The sequence below is a fragment of the Pelodiscus sinensis genome, chromosome 24 (assembly GCF_052426305.1).
Source record: "Pelodiscus sinensis isolate ZL-2025 chromosome 24, ASM5242630v1, whole genome shotgun sequence".
In the NCBI taxonomy this organism is placed as follows: domain Eukaryota; kingdom Metazoa; phylum Chordata; order Testudines; family Trionychidae; genus Pelodiscus; species Pelodiscus sinensis.
The window spans coordinates 12,348,660-12,371,141 of NC_143075.1; the positions used below are offsets into that span (position 1 = coordinate 12,348,660).

The window sequence follows — 22,482 nt, forward strand, 5'->3', positions numbered from 1 at the left end:
AGAAGCACTGCAGGGAGCCCAGGCTCCAGGCGGCGCTGCCCCTTTGAAACACCATGGCTGCATTTCAAAGGGGCAGTGCCACCCTATCGACTGAATAGTTGATGCAAAAATGTATCAACTATTCGATTAGTGAAATAATTAACATCCTTAGCCCCAAGGGTTACCGACTGCTTACAAGGAGGCTTTATGAGAACCTGCATTTCTCTTATCATAGCCTGTAACTCAAGATGACCCACTTCCCTGAAACACTCCTGGTCTGAGAATATGGCTCAGGCTTAGCCCACAAATCTGACCCCCTTTCCTGAGAAAGGTGCATTGATACCTATATCTTAAGAAAAGTGGAAACTTGCCCAATGCCGCCTGACTTCTATGGTTTTGCAACACTAACAGACAAATCAATATCTATCCAGATGGAATTCAGGGGAGGGGAGGAATGGAATCTTTGGGTCAGGAACTGTTTTTTTCTGTCCTGTGTTTGTACAACTTCAAGCACCATGCAGTCCTGGTACATATCCTAGCACTTAAAAGCCCTGGTTACCACCAATAATAATTTCCAATGGAGGGCACAGAAGGAAGGAGACTTCTTGTGGCTTGCATGATAGAATCAACTTCTCTGTGCCCTCACCCAGCAGTTCCCAACTGCCAGGCTACCAACTGGTGCCACACAAACTGTTGGCTGTCGGGGGCCAGGGCTGGGGTACACCACTCAATACCTCCCCTCCTGCTGTGACTGTTGGGAGAGGCGTCTCCTGCCCTGCTCCGCAGCCAACCAGCGCCAGGAAGGGGCGGGTATCTTCTCAGATGCAAAAGAATGGTGGGAGGGCTGCATGGAGCCCAGCATGGCAGCCGCAATCTGGGCAGCAGCACTCAGCTAGCAGCTGGGAGGCAGCACAGGGCTAGGTGAGGGGGTCAGGGCAGATACTGGGGGTGGGGCTAGTGCTGGAGGGCTCTAAGAGGTGGAAGCTGGCCCTGGGGGCAAAGCTAGTATTGGGGAGCTCTAAAGGGTGGGGGGCTCTAGGATGCGAGGGGCTGACTCAGGGGGCACTGAGGCATCGAGAATGGGGAGCTGGCACTGGGGGCTAATAGTGGGGAGCCTACAGGAGCAGGGCTGGCACTGGGGGGTTCTGGGGATGGGGCTAATATTGGAGACTGGGGGCTGGCATGGGAGGATCTCAGGGGGGTTGGGTGTAGTGGGGCTCTAGAAACAGGAGGCTGACACTGGCGGGTCTGGTGGGGGGTTCACACAGGCATCTGGGATAGAAGCTGGCACAGGGGGGCTCAGAGTGGGAGTCTAGCGCTGGGTTGGGTGCAGGGGACTCTGGGGTCAGTGGCAGGTGCTTCGGTGTGTGAAGGGCTCTAGGAGTTAGGGCACTGGGGGGTTCTGGGCTTTTGGTGGACCAGCGGCATTTATTTGCATATTCACATACTCATTTGTATAATGAATATGCAAATAACATTATGCTGGTCCATCAGATCTTTCTGAATGGGTTTGCTGGTCTGCAGTACATAAGAGGTTGGGAACCACTGCCCTAGCCTGATGCAGGGAAAAGGACAATCCAATGAGATCTATCCTACAGGTATTGCCCCATTGGCTGATTGCTGCAACAGGGAACCGTGGGGCTCTTGCTACATTTCAAAGGCTGAAGCACTGTAGTGGGAACCAGTGTTTCCTTGCTGTGTGTCTGCCTCCCTGTGCCCCATGGAGATGTTGCTCGGGGGGGGGGGACCAACTTTTAAGCCCAGCACCTGCATCAGCTGCCCGCTGCCTCGCTGCCTCTCTCTGACAGGCTACGTCTAGACTACTAGGCTACGAGGGATGTAAATAAAGCGGGGATTTAAATATCCCATGCTTCATTTGCATAATCACGTCATGGTGCTCTTTCGAACAAGCGCCATTTTGAAAGTAGAACCACAGCTAGACCGCCCCCCCCCCCTCGCCTCTCCCCTCCTTTCCCAGGTTCTCCAGGCCCAAGAAAAAGCATACTCAACATGTGATGGTCCTGACACTATCATGTCTTAAGAAAACATCTGAGGCTATTTTCATCACCTAAAAATAGTATCTGAAATGAAAACTTCATGGTACATTTTTCTTGAAGCGTATCATGTACTAGAATAAAATGAGTCCATGAAGTTGTTATACAGTTCATACAGCGGGATCCCAGAATAGTAAAAGGTGTTGCAATAACAAGCAGAAAGAAGAATAGGGGCTATTTTTACAGACCGTAGATCCTATAAGTCAGTCCTAGGTAGAACACAATTATCCATCGCAAGAGATGACCTTGTTTTTGCAAAAACAGACATGAAATCAGGACATCTTCCTTATTAGTTATCCAAGAAACACCTCCACACAAAGGATGCCACCAAATAACCCACAAAAATTGTAAATTGTCACGATCTTCCACCCAAATACAGTCTATGTTTGGCCCTGGTTAGTTTAAAAAAATTAGTGATTTGCTAAAATCAGATGAGAACACCTCTCATATTGCAATGGCTGCAAAACACAAAGTCAGCTTTACCAATAGTACCCGGCCTCAGACAAAATGAAGTTAGTTTTAAATCACGGAATCAAAGAAGATTGGAGTTGCAAGAGACCTCAGGAGAGTCCAACCACCTGCTAGAAGAAGGACCAACTCCTACTAAATCATCCCAGCTGGTGCATTATCAAGCAGGGTCTTAAAAAGCCTTTCAGGGTGGAGATTCTGCCACCATTCCTGTGCTTCATCGCCCTCCTAAGTGAAATAGTTCTTCCTATTATCCCAACTTGAGACCACTGTTCCTGGTTCTGCCATCTGTCACCACTGAGAGCAATTTAGTTCCATTCTCTTTGGAAATGCCCTTCTGGTAGGGGAAGGCTGTTATCAAATCCACCCTCACTCTTCTTTTCTGCAGACTAAAGAAGCCCAAATACCTCAACTTCTTATAAATCGTGTACCCTTAATTTGTATTGCCCTCCACTGGATTCTCTCCAATTTGACCACATCCTCTCTCTACCATGGGGGCCCAAAACTTGGATGTAGTACTCCAGATGTGGCCTCATCTATGCCAAATAGAGGGGAATAACCACTTCCCTCCATTCCCTGGCAATGCTCCTGCAAATGCAACCCAATATGCACGTCCACTGGCTGGGGCTGGTCCAGGTTTGTCTGCCTACTGCATTCCCCAGCCAGAGTGAGGAATGTAGCAAACTCTGCACTTTCCTTTTGCTCCTTGATGAAGGGAAACAGCCAGCAGTGTGGGGTAGCGGGCGGGGCTTTAAGAGTGGGTGCACTACGTGTAACTGTGAACATAAACCGATAAGCCCAAGCTCATGAGTTAACCATTTACACAGTTATTCTTTCACATCCCTAATGCTAATCAGGTAACTGTTTATACCTCTAATATATATGGCATGTTTTTCAGAGGAGCTGAACACCCATGACTACCACTGACTGTCTGATTTGTCAGAAAGACTGAGCATCTGAGATTCCAAACTCAATGAATGCTCTTTGCTTACACGTGTGCGTGTGGTCTCATAATGCAGCTACAGCTAGAGAGACTGCACTACTCTTTCAAGACTATCAAAATGTATTAAGGAGTGCAACAAACTCTAAAGAGGTTAAATATTGTAAGGAGAGACTGTTTTGCATGACCTCTTAAAAACATTACTTTTTATTTATAGTTATATAAATAAATAAATATAAATGTAATTGCATATACACATACAACATATTCTTATCATTCAAATTACAGCATATGGACAAATTATATAAAAAAAAAGGACAATTACTGCAGTCAGCTCAGTCCATAGAGTCATGTAAATGTACTAACAAATTTTGAGCACAAAAATCTCTGTAACAGCAAGACATTAATATGCTAAACCATGAGCAAACCAGAGAAAATGTAAGAGAACTCTGTGTATATAAATGAAGACTATAATTTGATTCATATGGGGAAAATAAATACTTAAACCATATGTCTAGTCACTAAAGAATGGCAGAAGTGCATGAAGTTAGTTACTGACCCATATGATCTCCAGGGGCCACTGGAGACACAACAATGTGAATTAAGGATGAAGAAATGAGTTCTCTCTGAATTCTAAACACAAAAATCAAGACAGTCACTGCTAACCTGTACTACAACGCGCTCTTAGGACAAGAGGCAGGGTGGCTGGAGAGCCCCACTGTCGGGGACCAGGAGCCCTTTCCCACAGCTGCAAGGCTGCACTCTCACCGTGCAGCTCCACAGCCACCCTGCCTCTTCGCCCAAGCATCTCCTGTCCCTGTTTCTCCCACTCCTCCTCTGAACTTGAGTGTCACAAATGAGCTATTTTGGTCACTCCAGAAGGCCAGAAAGGGCAGCCTGGGAGCACCCACGAGGAGGCCAGACCACAGATAGTACCATATTATGGAAGTCTGGACTAGGGATGTCAATACCAGGTTAATCAATTAACCGGTTAAATTATATGTTTAACTGGCTAATTGATTAAGTGCAAGGTCCCAAGGCCACACAGGGGCTGCTGCCACCTCCCTTCCCCTGCGCAAGGGCTGCCACTGCCTACTCCCGACCCCTACAGCAAGTAGGAGCAGCCCTCCGTCCTCTGTGGGCAGTGCGCTGCTCCTGGGTACTGGTTAAGAGTTATGTTTACCAGATAAACTGATTAACTGGTTACCCATTCACATCCCTAGTCTGGACTAGAGGTCCAATCTGTACACATTTTCTAACTCGGTCACTTCTTGCTATAGCATAACAACTTAAAATCCAGAATTTAAAATTATGTTAATAAAAATTACCACTCAATTAAAATAAATTCAATTTTATTAAAATGTGTCATGGACTGAAATCTAGTCTCTCCCCATGACGTTGTGTCTTGTGCGCACTTGTATCCTATACTATAAGTTTTCCATAAGGGAAACCAGCCTCTCTCATACTGGGAGTCCTGACACAAAAGAGAGGTGCAGGGGATAACAAGGTTATTGTAGGGAGATTGTGGTACTGCCACCTTGACTTCTACACTGCCTTCAGATTTGGGAGGCCAAAGAGCAGCAGCTGTTGGCCAGCTGACCAGCTCTGAAAGCAGCTCCCTCTCAGCAGGAGGGCAGCAGTGAGGGTGGCAATACCATACCATGCCAGCCTTACTTCTGCACTGTTGCCTTCAAAGCTGGGAAGCCAGAGAGTGGGTCAGTTCTGCAGGCAGCAGCACAGAAGTAAGGGTAGCAATACTAATTCATAACTTCTGTGCTGCTGCAAATGGCGGCTCTGCCTTCAAACGGGGCTCCTGGACAGCAGCCGCTGCTCTCCAACTGCCTGGCTCTAAAGGCAGCGTGGCTGCCAGCAGTGGCACAGAAGGGTAGCAGTACCACAACCCCTTCTACAATAACCTTGCAACCACACCCCACACAACTCCTTTTGGAGTTAGGACCCCTCCAGTTACAACTAGGGATGTTAAATGTTGGTTAATTGAATAGTCGAGTAACCTCATTAATTCTTATCCATTAGTTGACTATTCTATAGTCCTTGGAGGCAGGGTTGGCAGCCAGCGTGCTCCGGCCTTACCCCCAAGGAGCCCTCTACCTTGGGGTGTCAGGTGGGAGCTGGTCTTTGAGGGGAGCCAGTTGAAAAACCAGCTCCACTCACTCAGCAGCTGCCAGTCGCCCTGTGCTGCTACCTCAGATAAAGAGGCAGCAGCCCGTGGGGGGGGGGGGGGGGGCGGAGGGAGAGGGGGGGATGTCTGAGCTTCTGGGCCTGGCACAAGCCAGAATTGAGCCAAGCTGTCTGCCCACCCAGCTCCTAATACACTTTAAATGCAGAGCCGCAGCAGGGGTAAGTCCCGGACCCATCACAAGCCAGGGCTAAGCTGGGCTGCTGGCCAGCCTGCTAAAAAAATGTACTGGTTGGAAAGGCGGGGGGTGGGGGGAGAAAGGGAGGAGAGTGTGTGTAGTCTATAGCATTAACCTATAAGCTTTTGCTTATCAGTTAATCAGCTACACTATTACATCCCTACTTTCAACACTGAAATTTCAGATTTTAAGTAGCTGAAATCATGAAATTTCCTATTTTTAACATGCTCTGAATATGAAACTGACCAAAATGGACCACTTATTTGGTAGGGCCCCAGTTATGGTGAATTAAACGGTAGGGTAAACTTAAAAAAAATAATCTGGTAGCACTTTAAAGACTAACAAAACATGTAGATGGTATCATGAGATTTTGTGGTCCCATTGGCTGTTTTTTAAAGTTTATCCTGTGCAGACTAACTCGACTACCCCATAAAAGGTAAGGGTTGGTTGGTTGGTTTGTTTTTCATTTGAAAAGCAGACGTTTCCACTGTGTTTACAGAATTCATTTTGGGACTATGAGTCTCTACAGGTCACAATGTGAGTAATTAAACCATCAAATTAAACCATGCACTGATATTCTGTCAGGTGAAGTGCCCAAAACAAGCAAGGAACAGTAGCAACACAAGAGGAGTGAAGCAGTTTATGTATTTAAAAAAAAATAAAAAGGAACCAAGTAGTCTCAGAGAGACCGAACACAGGTTATTCTGCCTAATCTTTCTTCCATCCACTTCCTTTAATCTCTGTACAGTGAGGAAAAACATGTTAAAATTCATCCTTTCATTCCAGAACACCATTCTGCACTAGCACTCAGTGTCTGAAAAGCAATATAGCAACGGAGTCTTAAAAGAGCGCCGTAGAGCAGTGGTTCTCAAACTGCAGTCTGTGGACCACTAATGGTTCGTGGCATGAGCTCAGCCTCCCTCCGTCCTCCTGCAGCAGGGAGCTTGCGCTGGCACTTCAGCCTTGCCCTCCCTCCCCCGCGAGTTTGGCGTGCCGGCTTCCCTTGCGGGGAGGGAGGGAGGGAGCGAGCGAAGAAGGAGAGAAAGCCCCAAGCTTCACTATGTGATCCTGCTCCCCTTCCTCCAGCTGTGGGAACAGCAGCGCATGGGCATACTGCCTGAAGACTTTCCCTGCTGCTGCCACTGGCTGGAATCAGGAGGCCGTGCCTGGGAGCAGCACATGGTGCAAAGGCAAGTAAGTGCCCACCCATCCTCTCATGCACACAGACCCCCCCCCACGCATCCCCCTGTTGAGATCCTGCACTCCCACCCCCACCCTTGCTCCTGCACCCTTCCCCCTGGCCAGACACCCGGCACCCCCAACTTGCTCCTGCACCCACCATTGCTCCTGTACCCTTCCTCCGCACCTTCCCTTGCTCTTGCCCTCATCCCCTCCTGCACCACACCGCCTGCCCAAATCCTACATCCCCATCCCTCTCGCTGGGAGCCCTGCCCTGCGCACTGAACCCCTGATTTTCATCCCAATCCCAGAGTCGAGGAGAGGGGAGGATTTGCACAAAATCCACTAACCCTGGAAACGCAGAAGAGTAGGCCTATGGGAAGCCCTGAATCACACAGTCCTGCTTATTCCGCCCTTCCCCCGGTAGGGCTGGAGTGCCAGAGGAGTGAAGTGGCTCCCAACTGAGACACATCAATGAGGGTTGGGGATTTGGGGAATTTTTTCTACTGATTTTTCTGTGGATCAGTGGCCCTCGACCCAAAAAAGGTTCCCCACTCCTGCCATAAATAAAGAACACATGGAAACCTTTTGTGTTAAAGTGAAATATTAATTTATGTCTATTTAAAATGAAGTTTGATAAACAACATGAGAAAGTTAAAGCACTTAAATCTGTTTAATAATTTTAAATAATATTTATTTCTTACTAGTTAAACTATTCTCAGCTGCAACACTAGCAAAATGGTTGGGGGTAATTACGTAACTAACGGTAAGTTTCCATTAGCAACTGGTGGTCTATGGGAAGATTTGCATTGAGCCAGGTAGGCCACGGGCCAAAAAGTTTGAGAACCACTGCTGTGGAGAAACTCAGCTGCAGATCTGGAAATGCTGTTTGCTTCAGTAGAAAGTTTTTAGCTTCTTAGCTCATTCTGCAAGGAACACACTAGCAGTTAGAAAGAACACACTGCGTATGCCACTACTGCATATTTCAGAAAACAAGAAATGGTCCAGGACACTAAAAGACTGGAAAGCTCCCTGAGCAGTTTGCTACTCATCCATTTTCCGTTTTGGAAAAATAAACATTTTCTACATCTGAAAAATGCACTGCATTCTGAGTAAGGTCTCAAGTTGAGAACTTGAGTGAAATCTAAAGAAAAAAGAAACAGATACCTACCACCGCAGCCAAAAGAGGAAAACGGGCAACTGGATCAATGGTTACTATATTCATTATCTGCTCATTTTAAGTGCACAAGTGAGATCATGTGATTCATCAAAACTGCTTTTACCATATCGTGAAACTATCCTGCAGGTCATCAAGATGAACAAGATCTGAAGAGATTCAGAACTGGAACTAAGCGATTCAAGGGGACAAATGTGGGTGTCCTACTATTGCCTATGCATATGATGCTCAAATACAGCAAAACCTATCCTCCATTTCAAACAAGCACTTACAAGCAGACCCAAAATAACTCACTGATATCTCTACCATATTTTCCACTTTTTTTTAAAGTTACAGGAGCCCACAAAATTTTCATATGGATAAAGACAAAACAATAGAGTTAAACAAAGTTGTTAATGCAGATACTAACCTCATGGTAATTTCAACACAAACCAAAGGCCCCTGAGAGAAAACAGTAATACTTTTAACCTCGCGTTAATTCTAATGGCACCTAGCTATTGCTTTTATTTGCTTTACACTTACTATAAATGATAAAACATTTCATGCAACTAGAAATAATTGTCAATATACATTCAATCCAAACCTTGACTGCCATTTGCATAACAGCATTTGTACAATGCAAGATGGGGAAATCCAAAATGCCCTCCAATCACCAATACTCCTACTTATCTCCACATAATGCTCTGTTTACCAGACTGTCTTTCCTCTTGTACTTTCCTAGGTATACAACATATACCTCAAAGGCAGGTAAGGAGATGGAAGAAAAAAAAGAATTCTTTATTTGGAGGGGCAGAAGCAGGATGGGTGCGAGGGAAGAGATTAACGGCTCTGCAATTATTTTTTGGAAGGGTTTGAGGGAAGCAAGAGAAAACTGAGTGCTCTGCACTCCCTAGAGGTCCCACAGCGAGATACACAGCTCCTATATGACACTTTTCCAGCCAATTTCTACCACCCTAAGAAAGATATGAATATAGGAGGAAAACTGTTTGCTACAGAAATTAAAATGTACTATAGACTTGGAAGCTAAATTATATCAGTAGAGCACAATTACAAAACCAACAGGAAAGCATTCTGTTTACTGCACAGAAAGGGGAAAAAAGGACCCAACACGGGTTATGAAATCTGACACAAAAGAAACTGATGTAACAAAGCAGTAACCATAGCAACAACAACTTAATATTTCAGTCCTCTTCAGCTGCAGTGGATTAAATATAATGACAAGATGTTCCCTTTGAAAAGTAACCTGTTGCCATGGAAACATTGTATTCTATGAAGTAAACAGGGGCTGGACAGAAAGGCAATGGAAGCCTGCAACTGAATATCAAAAAGGCAGAAGTATCCATAGCAGAGCAGAGCAGGGCAAAGCACTAGCAGTCTCTAATCCAGGACAGACTTGTTCCAAACAGCTAGGAGATGTTCACTTGAATAAAGCATTGTCCTTTTAATCCTAATGCAACAGGGGGTTGGAGGGTTCAAGGCCAATGAGCGCCCTTGAAGTAAGCAGTTAAGGGGTTAGAATGAGAATGAAAAGAGGAGGTAGGACAGGATGATGCAAAGTTTAAATGCCTTAGGTTTAAAAATAAGTATGTTTGTTGGTTGGGATTTTTTTGTGATCTAGGTTTGTATCAAACTTTGTTCACAGCAGAAGTGAGTTCAGCCTTCTTGGATTACAAACCAGTATCATGTTAGTAGAATTTGCCAGAGGGATGTTAGCTATCGTGTAACTGAATGGTCATGTAACCACATGGAACCTTGGCTGTTACACGACTATTCAATGGTCGATGGGGACGGGAGCCAATGTGCTCCCGGCTCCATTCCCAGGATGTCCCCTGTCACCCCACACCCCTGCCTCTGTATCAGAGGCAGCAGTGCGGGGTGGCAGGCGGAGCCAGTCCAAAAACCAGATCCCCGCACAAACCGGCTGCCTGCCTCTGCGGGGCCCGAGCTAACTGCTGACAGAGGCTGCTCTATATTCCACGGAGCAGCCCTGGTCCATGGGGGGGGGGGTCTGAGCTCCTAGCCTCTGTCCCTTGGGAGATTTGACCCCCCACGGACAGGGGCTGCTCTGTGGGATGCAGAACAGCCTGTCAGCAGGGAGCTCGGACCCGCCACGGACACGGGACGCTGCTGCTAAGTAACCTCCGTGTGCAGCAGGCCTAGGTCCACAGCAGACAGAGGCTGCTTCATGACAGCCCTCCCCGCTCCCCAGCCTCTGTATGGGGAAGCCCAGGGAGTGGGGGGGGGGGAGAAGGGCCACATAGTGGCTCCAGCCTAGCCCCCTGCCTATCCTCCATGCTGCTGTTTCTCTGTCTATCCGGTGCTCATGAGGAGCCAGCTTTTAAGCCAGCTCCTCACAAGCACAGGGCTCCTGCTCCCCATCCCACTGCCCAGAGGCAGCGGGGGGGCAAGAGAAGGTATATAATATGTGTAGTTGACAAACCTAAGCTTATTGGTAATCATGTAGTCATCTACACAATGACATCCCTAGATTCCCACAACTGCTGTTACCACTCCATGAAACTATACAGTTTCCAAAGAGTGGGGAGTCGAAATGCTCTGGAACTGATGTGGGCTGGGGCTGAAGAACAAGCCTGAATGCCCTGGAAGACATAGGCAGGCAGGCTCAGGAATGAAAGGACAGAGGTGCTGCAAGTCACAACTGAAGTGTGTTGTCAGTGTTGTGCAGGGCTCAGGTCAGGACTATCAGGGATGACTTGTAGTTTGAGGAAGCATGTACAGCATTTCTCTACATGACCCAATTCTTCTGGCATCATTAAAGTACATGAGCCTGAAACTCAAAGCCGTCTCACCTATCAATAAGGAATTTAAAATGTCATCATTACGCAGAGAAACATGGAATGCAACAATCAACACTTTTTATACCAGATTCTGAGCATGAAAAGAGAGGTGGGGATCTTAGTATCTAGCCCAGTGGACATCAGCAGCACATTTCTCTGTGCAATGCAAACAAAGGCTTGCTTCTGTTTTGCTACACTTGCCATTCACATTATTAACAGCTCCTTTCCAAGACCACTTGCAAGGATTAATTCTGTTGGGCACCCAAACCAGTGCCCCCTACCAAAAACAATTAGAAGCCTTTATGCCAAAAAAATTGGATTCTTTTGAAAGAAAAAAAAAAAGAATCAAACCAATTTATAAGACAGCATTCTAGGCCACACTTGAGGATTAAGTCTGTCTCCTGTTTGGCAAAAGTTTCCCTGATCACTGTATACCAAGATCTATAATTAATCAGACTGAAGTTGAAGCGGAAAGGGGGCTTTGAGCAAGCTTTATCCACGATGCACCTTTCCAAAAATCTTTTTTGCTCTACTATTGGAAGGTCTTTGGGAATATTTTTTTAAGAAACTCTGGCTGCCTAAGAAACATGTTTCTGGGTCCTGAAAGAAAAGATCCTACAAGAAGAAAATTGAGAGAATGTACAAATACCAGAAGTTAAATCCAGAAGAAGTTTATCAACACGAAGAAACAGCAACTTGGAATTCACATTAACTGATTCTAGTACTCTGGTGAAAAGTAGAGGCTAGAATTTACCTTATATGACAAAATAAAACATCACAGTCCAGGAGCAAAATTCTACATGGGTCTCTTGCACCTTCCACTGAAGCATCTGAACTGGTCAGTCTCACAGACCGGATAATGGACTAGATGGACAACTGGTATGATGAGGCAGTTCCACAGGAGTCAGTGCTTGTGGGGGTGCTTTAAAAGAGGCTGTATCAGAGGCAGCAGGGTGGGGGGTGGGGAGTTGGCTCCGTGGGAAGTGGTTAGACCTTTTCAAACAAACATGCTTTTTAACATCCCTATTTAAGATGAACGCCATCAGCTAGATTAATGCCCAATTTTTACTCTGGAATGAAAGAGTGCGAGCATTGGAGTGGTAAGCAGAGAATGAATGTACAAAACAAATGCAATGCAGAGGAATTTTTGTAAATGTTTACTTTCTATTAACATGCAACATTATCGCAATTAAACTCTTCTAAATTTAAACAGAACATTTACAAAATGAAACTCAAATGATACAGAATTAGGATTCTCAGATTTAAGATGAGAAAGGACCATTATGATCAGCTTGTCTGACCTCTTGCATAAACAATGCCACAGAATTTCACCCATAGTTCCTATGAGGGATGTAAAAACCCCATTAACTGGCTTAACATAGTTTAAACAATTAAGGGGGGAAATAAGCAGGGGGCAGATCCAGCCCAGCTGGAGTGCCCCCCTCCCCCCCCGCTGCTCCAGCATCCCAGTCAGAGCAGCCCCTGTCCATGGTGGGCCCCCTGCAGGACGGGAGCTGCCCTCTCCCCATGGCAGGTGGGGAGCTGCTCCAGCCCCCACCAGTTAGCCTTAACTGGTAAGCCTCATCTGTTAAGGTTGAGGCTTGCCAGTTAAACTGGTTAAACCTTCACATCCCTAGTTCCTATTCAAAACCTCCTAAGTTATGGATGCGAGACAGCTTTCCATTAGAAAGACTGTTTTTAAAAGACATCAAGAGATGGAGACTCTACCATGTTACCTGCTCCAATGATTAATTTTCATCACTTAAAATTTGCACCAAATTTCTGGTTTGAATGCGTCTAGCTGTGTCTTACAGACATTGGATCTTTTGACGCCTTCCTTCTGCAAGACTGAAGATTCTTTTTTCTATAAGCAATCTCTTCTAGACATACAGAATAGAAGCAGAAAGTGAAAGTGACTAGAAGCTGACAAACAAGGATAACCATTTATGTTGAATTTTTTTAGAATCCAGGTTTTTTAAAATGCATTTGGCAAAATAATCCAAGAGTAAATTTGGTTTTGAGTCAAATGTTTATTATTTATAAATCAGTATTTCAGGGTTAAAAATGGAATGGATATTGCAATTGTTAAATTTTATGCTGGAACGAGCCCCACGTATCAACAGTTGTATCTTCGATACAAATTCCAGCCTGTTGATTACTTTAAGAATTGGGATATGAAGGAAATGGAAGAAGGAACATCCCATATCACACAGCTCTTTGAAGAGGCAAGAAGCTGAGAAAGTTTCCTGAGCCACCAGGAAAACAGCTTCTCCTTAGGGGTATCTACCAGGACATGATGTTCTAGTAGAAACCTCAATAAGATTTATATTTGGGGTAGAAATTTGGTTTCATCCTTAAAATACCCCCATAACTATGAACAAAATTAAATTTACTAATCTATTTCCATTGTTGGAAATGAGTGAAATGCAAAAATAAAACCATCAGCATAAATGATTAAAAGTAACTGGAATTTTTCAGCACTGATCTAAAACTACCTTTACTGTTGCTAGTATTGTTTGCAAACATGAGCCATTTTATATAGTTTCCTTTTTCCATAACAACAACATTGTACTCTTAGGTTTGCAAACGTGGACAATGCGATGAATAGACTGGAAAAGTGGAATATTTGACATTGTAGATTCTGTAGAGATATCTGCTATTTTTATAGCTGGGCTACACGGGTTTTTCATTCTGCTGTAATTAGTAGCCTGGAAATATAAATATCTAATGTAGCATTACTCGCCAGTGTGGATGCAGTTATACTAGATGAAAGGTATTTACATCAGCATCATTTTTATGTGGTCAATGTTCAACATCTCTGCAGTTGCTAAAACAAGTCAACTAAAACATAAGCGTGCACACAAGGCCACCAGAATTCCTTTGGTTGCAGCTTATCTTATCAGTTGAATTCTGCATTGCTCATAACATTGTCCCAGAAGGGCTGATTTGGTGATCTATGCCCAAGGTTCTATCACGTTGTGACAGTCCTGATCTTGCTCCCTAGGCTGGTGGGGACAGCAGCAGATGTAGCAGCAGAACACTCAGCTTCAAAGAAACTGGATGGTACAAGAGATGTCCAACATCACCCAAAAGCAAATCCCTCTGACCACTGAAAGATGGCAGCAGGCTCCTCCTTGGCCTGAAGGAAGACAATGGGGGTGCAAGTCTTGAATTATGGGAAGTGTAAAGCAAGACATAAGAGACTATCAGCACAGCAGCACTGACAGAGGGACAAGTCTAATTAAAAAAATAGCAACTTTCTGAGAAAAAGCTGCAGATATCTTGCTGGCTAAATGACACCAACTCCACATGAAAGAAGCCTTTTAAAAACCAACCCAAAACTACAATATGTGGTAATGAAATGCATCTGTGGTACCCCGTACACACACTGCCCTACACACATTTTCATATTGATTGTACAAACCGGCCTTGGGGGAGGAAGAGCCCTTTACTATGTGCCTGTATAGTAGTACCTAGCATAATGGTTCCCCAACTCAGGTAATGCCTCCAGACACCTCTGCAAAGCAAGAGTTCTGCATCAGCAATTGCACATCAGCAAGCTCTCCTAGGAAAGAATTACATGTTAGCTCTTGGGGCAGGGACTCCGTATAGCAACACAAATGGCCCTCATCTAACTTAGGCTTCTAATATAAGCTATGGCTGCTAATATGAGAAATAAATGCTATGTACAAGACTTTTGCCATGTACGAGTAGTAAAGGACATATTGTTTAGTATTTTATGCTTTAAAGTGGTATTTTTTGTTTTGCAAATCTAATATTTTGTCTGACATGCGAGAATGTAGTTTTTATTTTTTCCTCACCTCCATTATTTCAAGTTAACCTGATACAGGCAGTCCCCGACTTACGCGGATCCGACTTATGTCGGATCCGCACTTACAAACGGGGCTTTCTCGCCCCGGAGGTCGAGGTGGCGGATTGCTACCTGCGAGCTCCGGGGCGAGAAAGCCCCGTTCGTAAGCTGCTCCCGGTGCCCCTGGTCTGCTGGAGACCGTCTCCAGAAGACCAGGGGCACCGGGACTGAAGCAGCAGCCGCGGCGGGGTCCCGCGCCTCTGAGACTTTGCCAGAGCAAAGCCTCAGAGGCGCGGCACCCCGCTGCCGCTGCAGCTCTGCTCCCCGTGTCCCTGGTCTGCTGGGGGGGGGCGCAGCTAGTGTGCCCCCACCCCCAGCAGACCAGGCTTTTGTTGTGGACCCTGGGGCAGAGCAGCTGGGGCGCTGCCGATTGGTCCTGCAGCGCTGCTCTGGGCACTACTGGACCAACCCGGCAGCACCCCAGCTGCTCTGCCCCAGGTCCTGATTCAGCCGCTGCTGGTCAGTTTCAGCAGTGGCTGAATCAGGACGCCTGGGGCAGAGCAGCTGGGGTGCTGCCGGGTTGGTCCAGTAGCGCCGAGGAGCCAGGAGCGGTGCTACTGGAGCAACCCAGCAGCTCTGCCCCAGGCGTCCCCAAGTCAGCCGCTGTTGAAACTGACCAGCGCTGACTACAGGAAGCCCGAGGCAGAGTTGCTCTGCCCCAGGCTTCCTGGAATCAGCCGCTGATCAGTTTCAGCAGCAGCTGACTTGGGGACGCTTGGGGTTCTTAAGTTGAATCTGTATGCAAGTCAGAACTGGCGGTCAGTTTCAGCAGCAGCTGAATCTGGAGGCCAGTTCCGACTTACATACAGATTCAACTTAAGAACAAACCTACAGTCCCTATCTTGTACGTAACCCGGGGACTGCCTGTACTTTTCAAAAGTAAGTATCACTGAACTTTCATTTCTCTGTGAGAAAGTGGTATTTTTAAAAAAACCTTTTCATTTTTAAATGATACACGCAGAGCTGGAGAAAAGCCCTGCAGAACAAAAGCCTGTCAAACCCCAGCACAAGAACAGCACAAACACTGGGGCTACAACCAGTGTGCAGCACTGCCTCACCTCATACATTATCCCTGGCCCAAAGGAATCGCCCAATAGCAGGGTGGATAAAAAAAAATCTATAATTCAAAAAATACATTTTAAAAAGAATTTATTAAAATTTAAATAGGATTTTTTCATTTTTTAAAATACTAATTTTTTCATTTAAAAATAATATCACAAACATGCTACACATACACTGACAGTCTCATAAAAATGAATTAATGGCTCTTATCTGTCCAGCCTAACTACTAGCTCTTGCTTCTTCAAAGTTCTAGGCTTCCAATATCTGTTTGTCAGCCGACTAAAAAGTAACATGTGCAAAAATATGTACAGGCTGGATAAGACTGTTTTTCTTCGTTGCTTATGTGGTGGTGTATCTTGGCCAAGCATGGCACAGGAGTTCGTTAAGACATAATCTTCAGACAGAATATATAGGAAAGGATGGGAACAGTGGAGTGGACTGGAAACAAAAAGGCAAGAGATTATTCAGCATGCGCACACACACACAGCTTTCTATATTCCCCCACACTTTTGCCACAGAAAAACTGCCATGGCTTCTGGGTGTAAGAGAAACCCTGTTTGAGAATATTTTGAAGAAATTCATTCCCTGGTTAAAAAAAGAAAAACATGTCAAGTGTAAACAGTGCAAGATGATGATGTAGGGTCTAGCTGCAGAAAGGAAACAGCATAAGGAAATCTGCTTATTGGGAGAAAATGATGTGGATGAAGATGTGGATATGGCTAAGTGAATCAACTGCTTAGTAACTTTGCAATTCATCATTCTTCAAGAGTTGGTCTATGCCTTTCAGTTTCAGTGTGATTTGACAAGTACATTCCCAAGCTATTTGCTGTACTGGATGTTGCTAGAAAAAAGGTTTAGCTTAGCTAACCATTATTGCTTGTCCAATTAGTTAACCAGGTTTATAATCTGTCATTCAAGTATACCATACAGAAAGCTACAGTAAGAATTGCTAGTTGCCACTGAATGTCATTTTCTTATTTTGTGTTACATAATACATGTCCCTTATTTTGAAGCGTCATGGCCACAGAACAGAATAGCGATGCCATGAGAGTATTCCCTATTTTATTTCAGCATAGCCCAGCTTTCCCAAGGGGCTCCATTTTATATTTTTTCCCCCCTCAAAAACACAAGTGCCAGTGAGTTCAAAGGGACTTACTCCAAAATTAAGCAGAGTCAGTCTTAGCTTTCTTGATAACTGATTTAAATCAAATTAAGTTTTTAGTGATTTAAATCAACCCACTCTGCCCAATAGGAGTAAACCTGGGTTCACACTAAGCAACAGGTCCACAGGGCCTGTACCTAGCATACAGAGCTTTAGGGGGAGCCCAACAGACCAACTTTTCAGTAAGATTTAAAAAACATATCGCTAATCCACACACAAAGAATATTAAGAATAATGTATGTGCAAAAGCAGCAATGGCCCACACCTAGCTGAACAGTCTCTGCTTTATTTCATGCTCTATGACTACTCAAAGCTATGAAGGTACAAAATTGTAGGGACGATAATGTTCACTGCACCCATCTGGTCAGGATGAGTATAGCTCAGCAATTATGGCTTGTTCCCTAATAGGACTCGGCTAAGGCTGCTAACTAAGGTCTCAGTCAATGTTCTGTCTAATTTTTTCCAGCCATGTGCAGAATAAATGTTACGTGCACTGAGGCTTATGCTATGTGCACCACCAAGATAAACACATGCTGCCAGTTGTGGGTGCTCTGCTAATCAGCAGAGTGGCATATGAATCTCTACTGGGTGGCCAGCCAACCACTCAGCTTATAGGGAACACTAGTGTCAGTAGCAATGCTGGGCCAGTTTTTTAATGTACATGCCAATTTACTAGCAACCCCAGGCTACGGAACTGTCAGCACAGACGAACTGAACTGGCAACATGCAGGTAAAAGGCTATATAAGTTGTTCAGAGCCATCCTGTCACCCTAGAACTCTATACTCCAACAACTCGTTATTCTGAATCAAGAACTACAATGAAATGACATCAAATCCAGTCAATCATATCTGCAATCCAATTGGCTAGGCAGGGGTTGGTTAGTTTCAGCCCAGCACTGCACAAATTTAGCTGGTTCTCTGAACAAAACAGCACTACAGAATGTTTCTTTTGCTCATTTAACATATGTAGCTCCCAAATCCTGTTAATAAGGAGCAATGAGAATTTGTTTGCCATTTTTCCTACTCAGGCACTGGCCTTAAAAAAAAAAAAAAGTCACCACACATTCATAAAAGCTTGCCTGAGTAGCTTTCATGCCACTTCATATGCAGGGGGTTGGGGAGACAGAAGGGGTGGAATAGCATCTATTTTATGTGGTCATCTGGTCTGAATTCTTACAGATACTACTTTGGACCCCTACACAGATGTGGGGGTAGCTCATATAACTGCAATGTGAGAAGCTTCTCTTAATGAAGATTTCTAATGTATTTAGCCAACACTGCCACATTTTCAACACACACGTGATTGCTCCACACAGCTGAGAGGCGCAAGCAAAACTGTGCTGATTGCTTTCAGGTACTTTAAAAAATACCACCAGAACTATCACTTGCCCTGGGAAACAAGTTCTCAATCAAAACAAGTTCCACCCACTGCCACAGCAACCAATGGCTGCCGATCTACGACCCTCCCTGAAACATTATCTAAACACAGTCTCTTGCAGGCCCAAACGTTTCCTAATAGCCACAGAGGCACCCCTGCAGCCTGGCTCTGCAGCTCCCTCCAGACGTGCCTTAGGCCTGGCAAGCAGAGGAAGCAACTGAAATTATAACTGCATCATAAGGATAGAAAAAACCCGATCCACACAGCTTCAAGCTTTTGCCACATGCATCCCACAGCCAGTCGATTCCGCCTGATCACTGCTTTCATGCACCGCACCAACAGCTGCCCAGCACGGCTGAGGGGATGACAAGGTTCTGAGGAGCATGCAAGAAGGATGACATGATTTCACAAACATTTCAGAAGTCACACACAGCAGCAAAAAGCATCATTTTCTAGGTGAGGCCAGAGTGCTGTAGCCTACCTGCAGGGGCTGATTGGATCATCCATGCCTGTAACAGGCTCTTGTGGGTTTGGCTGTATTCCTGAACCCCTGCTTACTGCTAAAACTCTGCCTTTTGCTACTCTAACAACTCAAAATGGAGGCACATGCAGGCTGAGAGACCTCAGAGAGCTTCCACTGAGCTTGTGCTATGACCTAAGCCTGCACGCAGAACGCAGAAACTTCGCCCTCGGACTGACAGCACTGAGCATGTGCTGTGACCCTCCCTCCTCCGCGCACGGAATCAATCTCAACCCTGCTGTTTCCGTAAATAAAGCGGCGAGCCGCCTCTGCGGCGTCTGCATACCAAGCTAGTGTGCAGGGAAGTGGGGCCGCGGCGAGGGGATCTGGGAGAGACAACTCCTGGGAGCGGAGCAACTCCAAGACGAGCCGCGGCTTGCGTCTCGTCCTTTCACCGCACGGCAATTGTAGCGGGGCAGGTGTCTTTTGCACACCACGCAAGCGTGATTTCGGCAGGGCTCATGAAATCAACTCCTCGGCACTGGGTTTTGCGGCTCGGTTTATTTAAAAAAAAAAAAGCTGTCTCGCTTAAACCGGGTACAGATTGTAACAGATGTAAAAGAACCGGCTTTTTTTTCCTGGGCTTTCAGAACATCCAGGATCCGTTTGCCAGGAAATAAAAGTAGCAAGCCCCTGCCTTAAACCCTTTAAATCCTTTCCATTGCTTTAGTACAGAGGTACTAGCTGCCTGGAGGATCCAGTAATACCTTGCACTTTTATCAACACAGTGCTGATGAGGCTCTCACAAGAAGGCTGGTGCTGATGAGGCTCTCACAAGAAGGCTGGTGTACATTTGCAAAAATTTGTGTTGTAAGCAAAACTCGTGAAGTCATTCTGCCGCTCTACTCTGCACTAGTTAGGCCTCAGCTGGAGTACTGTGTCCAGTTCTGGGCGCCACATTTCAAGAAAGATGTGGAGAAATTGGAAAGGGTACAGAGAAGAGCGACAAGAATGATTAAAGGTCTAGAGAACATGACCTATGAAGCCAGGCTTCATGAACTGGGCTTGTTTAGTTTGGAAAAAAGAAGATTAAGGGGGGACATGATAGCGGTTTTCAAATATCTAAAAGGGTGTCACAAGGAGGAAGGCGAAAATTTGTTCCTCTTGGTTTCTGAGGACAGGACAAGGAGTAATGGGCTTAAAGTGCAGCAGGGGAGGTTTAGATTGGACATTAGGAAAAAATTCCTAACTGTCAGGGTGGTCAAATATTGGAATAAATTGCCAAGGGAGGTGGTGGAATCACCCTCTCTGGAGATATTTAAGAACAGGTTAGATAGACATCTGTCAGGGATGGTGTAGACGGAGCTTGATCCTGCCTTGAGGGCGGGGGGCTGGACTCGATGACCTCTCGAGGTCCCTTCCAGTCCTATTATTCTATGATTCTATGATTCTATGATTTGAATTTCATGGGGTAACTATTTCAGTCAGAGGTGTGCTTTTTTATTTAAAATACTTTCATGGGTAAAACCCTGACAAGGATTCAGTTATATACTGATATATACTCTCTTCCTGGATGGGAATAGCTACACCTGCATAAAAATGTCTTTACAGCAGCATAGCTGCACCCACCTTTGGGTGGGTGGTACCTCTTTGGCTATACTGGTATACTGAAGCAGTACAAATTTATAGTGTAGACAAAGCTTAAGTTATCAGTCACATTTTACACACTTAACTATAGAGATGTGCAAGTGAAACAAGACACTTAAGATAATGCAGCATCTTTAGTGGCAAAGTCAGGACCAGACCTAAGATTTCCTGACCCCAAGTCTTTTGCACTAGCCCCTGCAACTTCTCTATCTTGTACCTTCCCAAAAGAATCCAAGCAGCACCTAACACATTTTTGAACAATAACTGGCATGCATCTACTTTTGGGGACAGGGCATCTTGCAATCAGGAAAACAACCAACACAGCAGCAAAGGAAGTACTAACGGGCTTTCCTCAGGAAACATGGCAGTGACACTTAATTTTTAGCACCCAAGCAAGCCCAAAGTTATTAGGGCCTTACCCAGAAGTTAAGTCTTACCCACACAGTAAACAAGCCTCATGAAACTCAGTGTAACGTGTACCTTAGAAGAATACAGGAGTGAGCTGCCCTTGTGAGAATTAAGGATGTACTAATCATGTAGTCAATAAAATTTTTTATCAACTACACGATTAGTCGATAAGAGAACGGCTCTGAAGTTTAAATGTAGTAGGACCTGGGCACGCAGGCAGCCCGGCTCCTACTACATTTCAACTGCAGAGCCAAAGCTGGGCTAGCTCCTGGACCTGGTACAAGCCAGGAGTTAGCTAGGATTGCTCAGAGTTGGCTTGCATCTGGTCCAGCAGCCCATCTCCAGGGGGTCCCAGGAGGGATCTGGGACCCCCCCACAGACAGGGGCTGCTGCTACAAGCAGACTGCCCATGGCCACCTCAGGCCGCTGTGGACAGAGGCTGCTTCACAACAGCCTTCCCTGTTCCCCCCTTGCACTACTGTCCCTCAGAGGCAAGCAGCAGGGGAGAGAGGGTGAATGGCACCACAGAGACAGTGCTGGGGAGGGGGGAGACTTTTAAGCTGCCCCCCATCACCAGCTCCTGCTTTGCCCCCGCCTTGCTACCTATCAGAGGCGGGGGGAGGGGGGAGGGTAAGCAGTCAAGTAATTAACTACCCAGTAAGCCAACTACTCCCTTACATCCCTAGTGAAAATTTGAACTTGCAGTCCCCACAGAGCCTACCCTACTCCTTCCCACAGCAGTCCTGCACCACTGAAATTAACAGAGTTTTAATATTGACTTCAAGGCTTATAAGACTTAAGAGTCTTAGTTAAAAACTAAATAACTTCCCATTTTATTACACAATTTTATATGACTGTGAAAAAGATTATACACACTGATTAAAAAATTCCAACTGCATTTTCTATACAAACGACCCCAAATTCAGTCTACTATGTTGTCTCAAATCAAAACTTGAAAACAACTCAAATGAAAATCTGATGGAAATACTCATCGTATTTTCAGTATCTGAGTGGGGCCCCGCCTTTAACTCCCAAAATATATTTTGAAGATCAGCAATTAATAGCATTGGGGATATATTATCAAAATGTTTTGTTCTTGTTTTACTGGTTCTGTAGTGATGTTGTATATAAACAATAATATTGTTTATATACAACTACCCGAGATGGGTCAACATAAGTCGATGACACCCATGCCCACTGAACTAACGTTACAATACCACTGTAATAAGTGGAGCCATGTGCCCACTAATGTTTTCCATCCATGTGAGATTTTTCCTCTGTACAAGTATAGAATAAATTTTGTTATATGCACTGAGGCATGTGCAAATGTAGACCTCCAGTAGAAACAAAACCTCACTGTGGGTGCTCTGCTAAACAGCAGGGTGTCGTCTGAATCTGTCCTGAGCAAGCGCACAGCTTACAAGAAGCACTGACCTGGAGTAGTCTAAAGCAAGGGTGGAAAACCTTTTTGGGGTCGGAAGCCGCTGATGCACAGAAAAAAAAAATCAGTCAGGGGCCAAACAC

At 45.3% G+C, this 22,482-nt stretch overlaps 1 protein-coding gene across 7 annotated transcripts in view; it reads right to left on the reverse strand.

The window, feature by feature from the left end:
• Window positions 1-22,482, reverse strand: part of RERE (arginine-glutamic acid dipeptide repeats) — a 473,712-nt gene that overhangs the window by 170,548 nt on the left and 280,682 nt on the right. The window contains exon 1 of one of the 7 annotated variants that reach the window (XM_075906800.2): window positions 18,925-19,716. The exons of the other annotated variants lie outside the window; for them this stretch is intronic. Coding sequence (XP_075762915.1) covers window positions 18,925-18,950 — 26 coding nt within the window. The 5' untranslated portion in view covers window positions 18,951-19,716. Of the gene's footprint in view, window positions 1-18,924; window positions 19,717-22,482 lie in introns of those variants that run through there. 7 annotated transcript variants of the gene reach the window in all.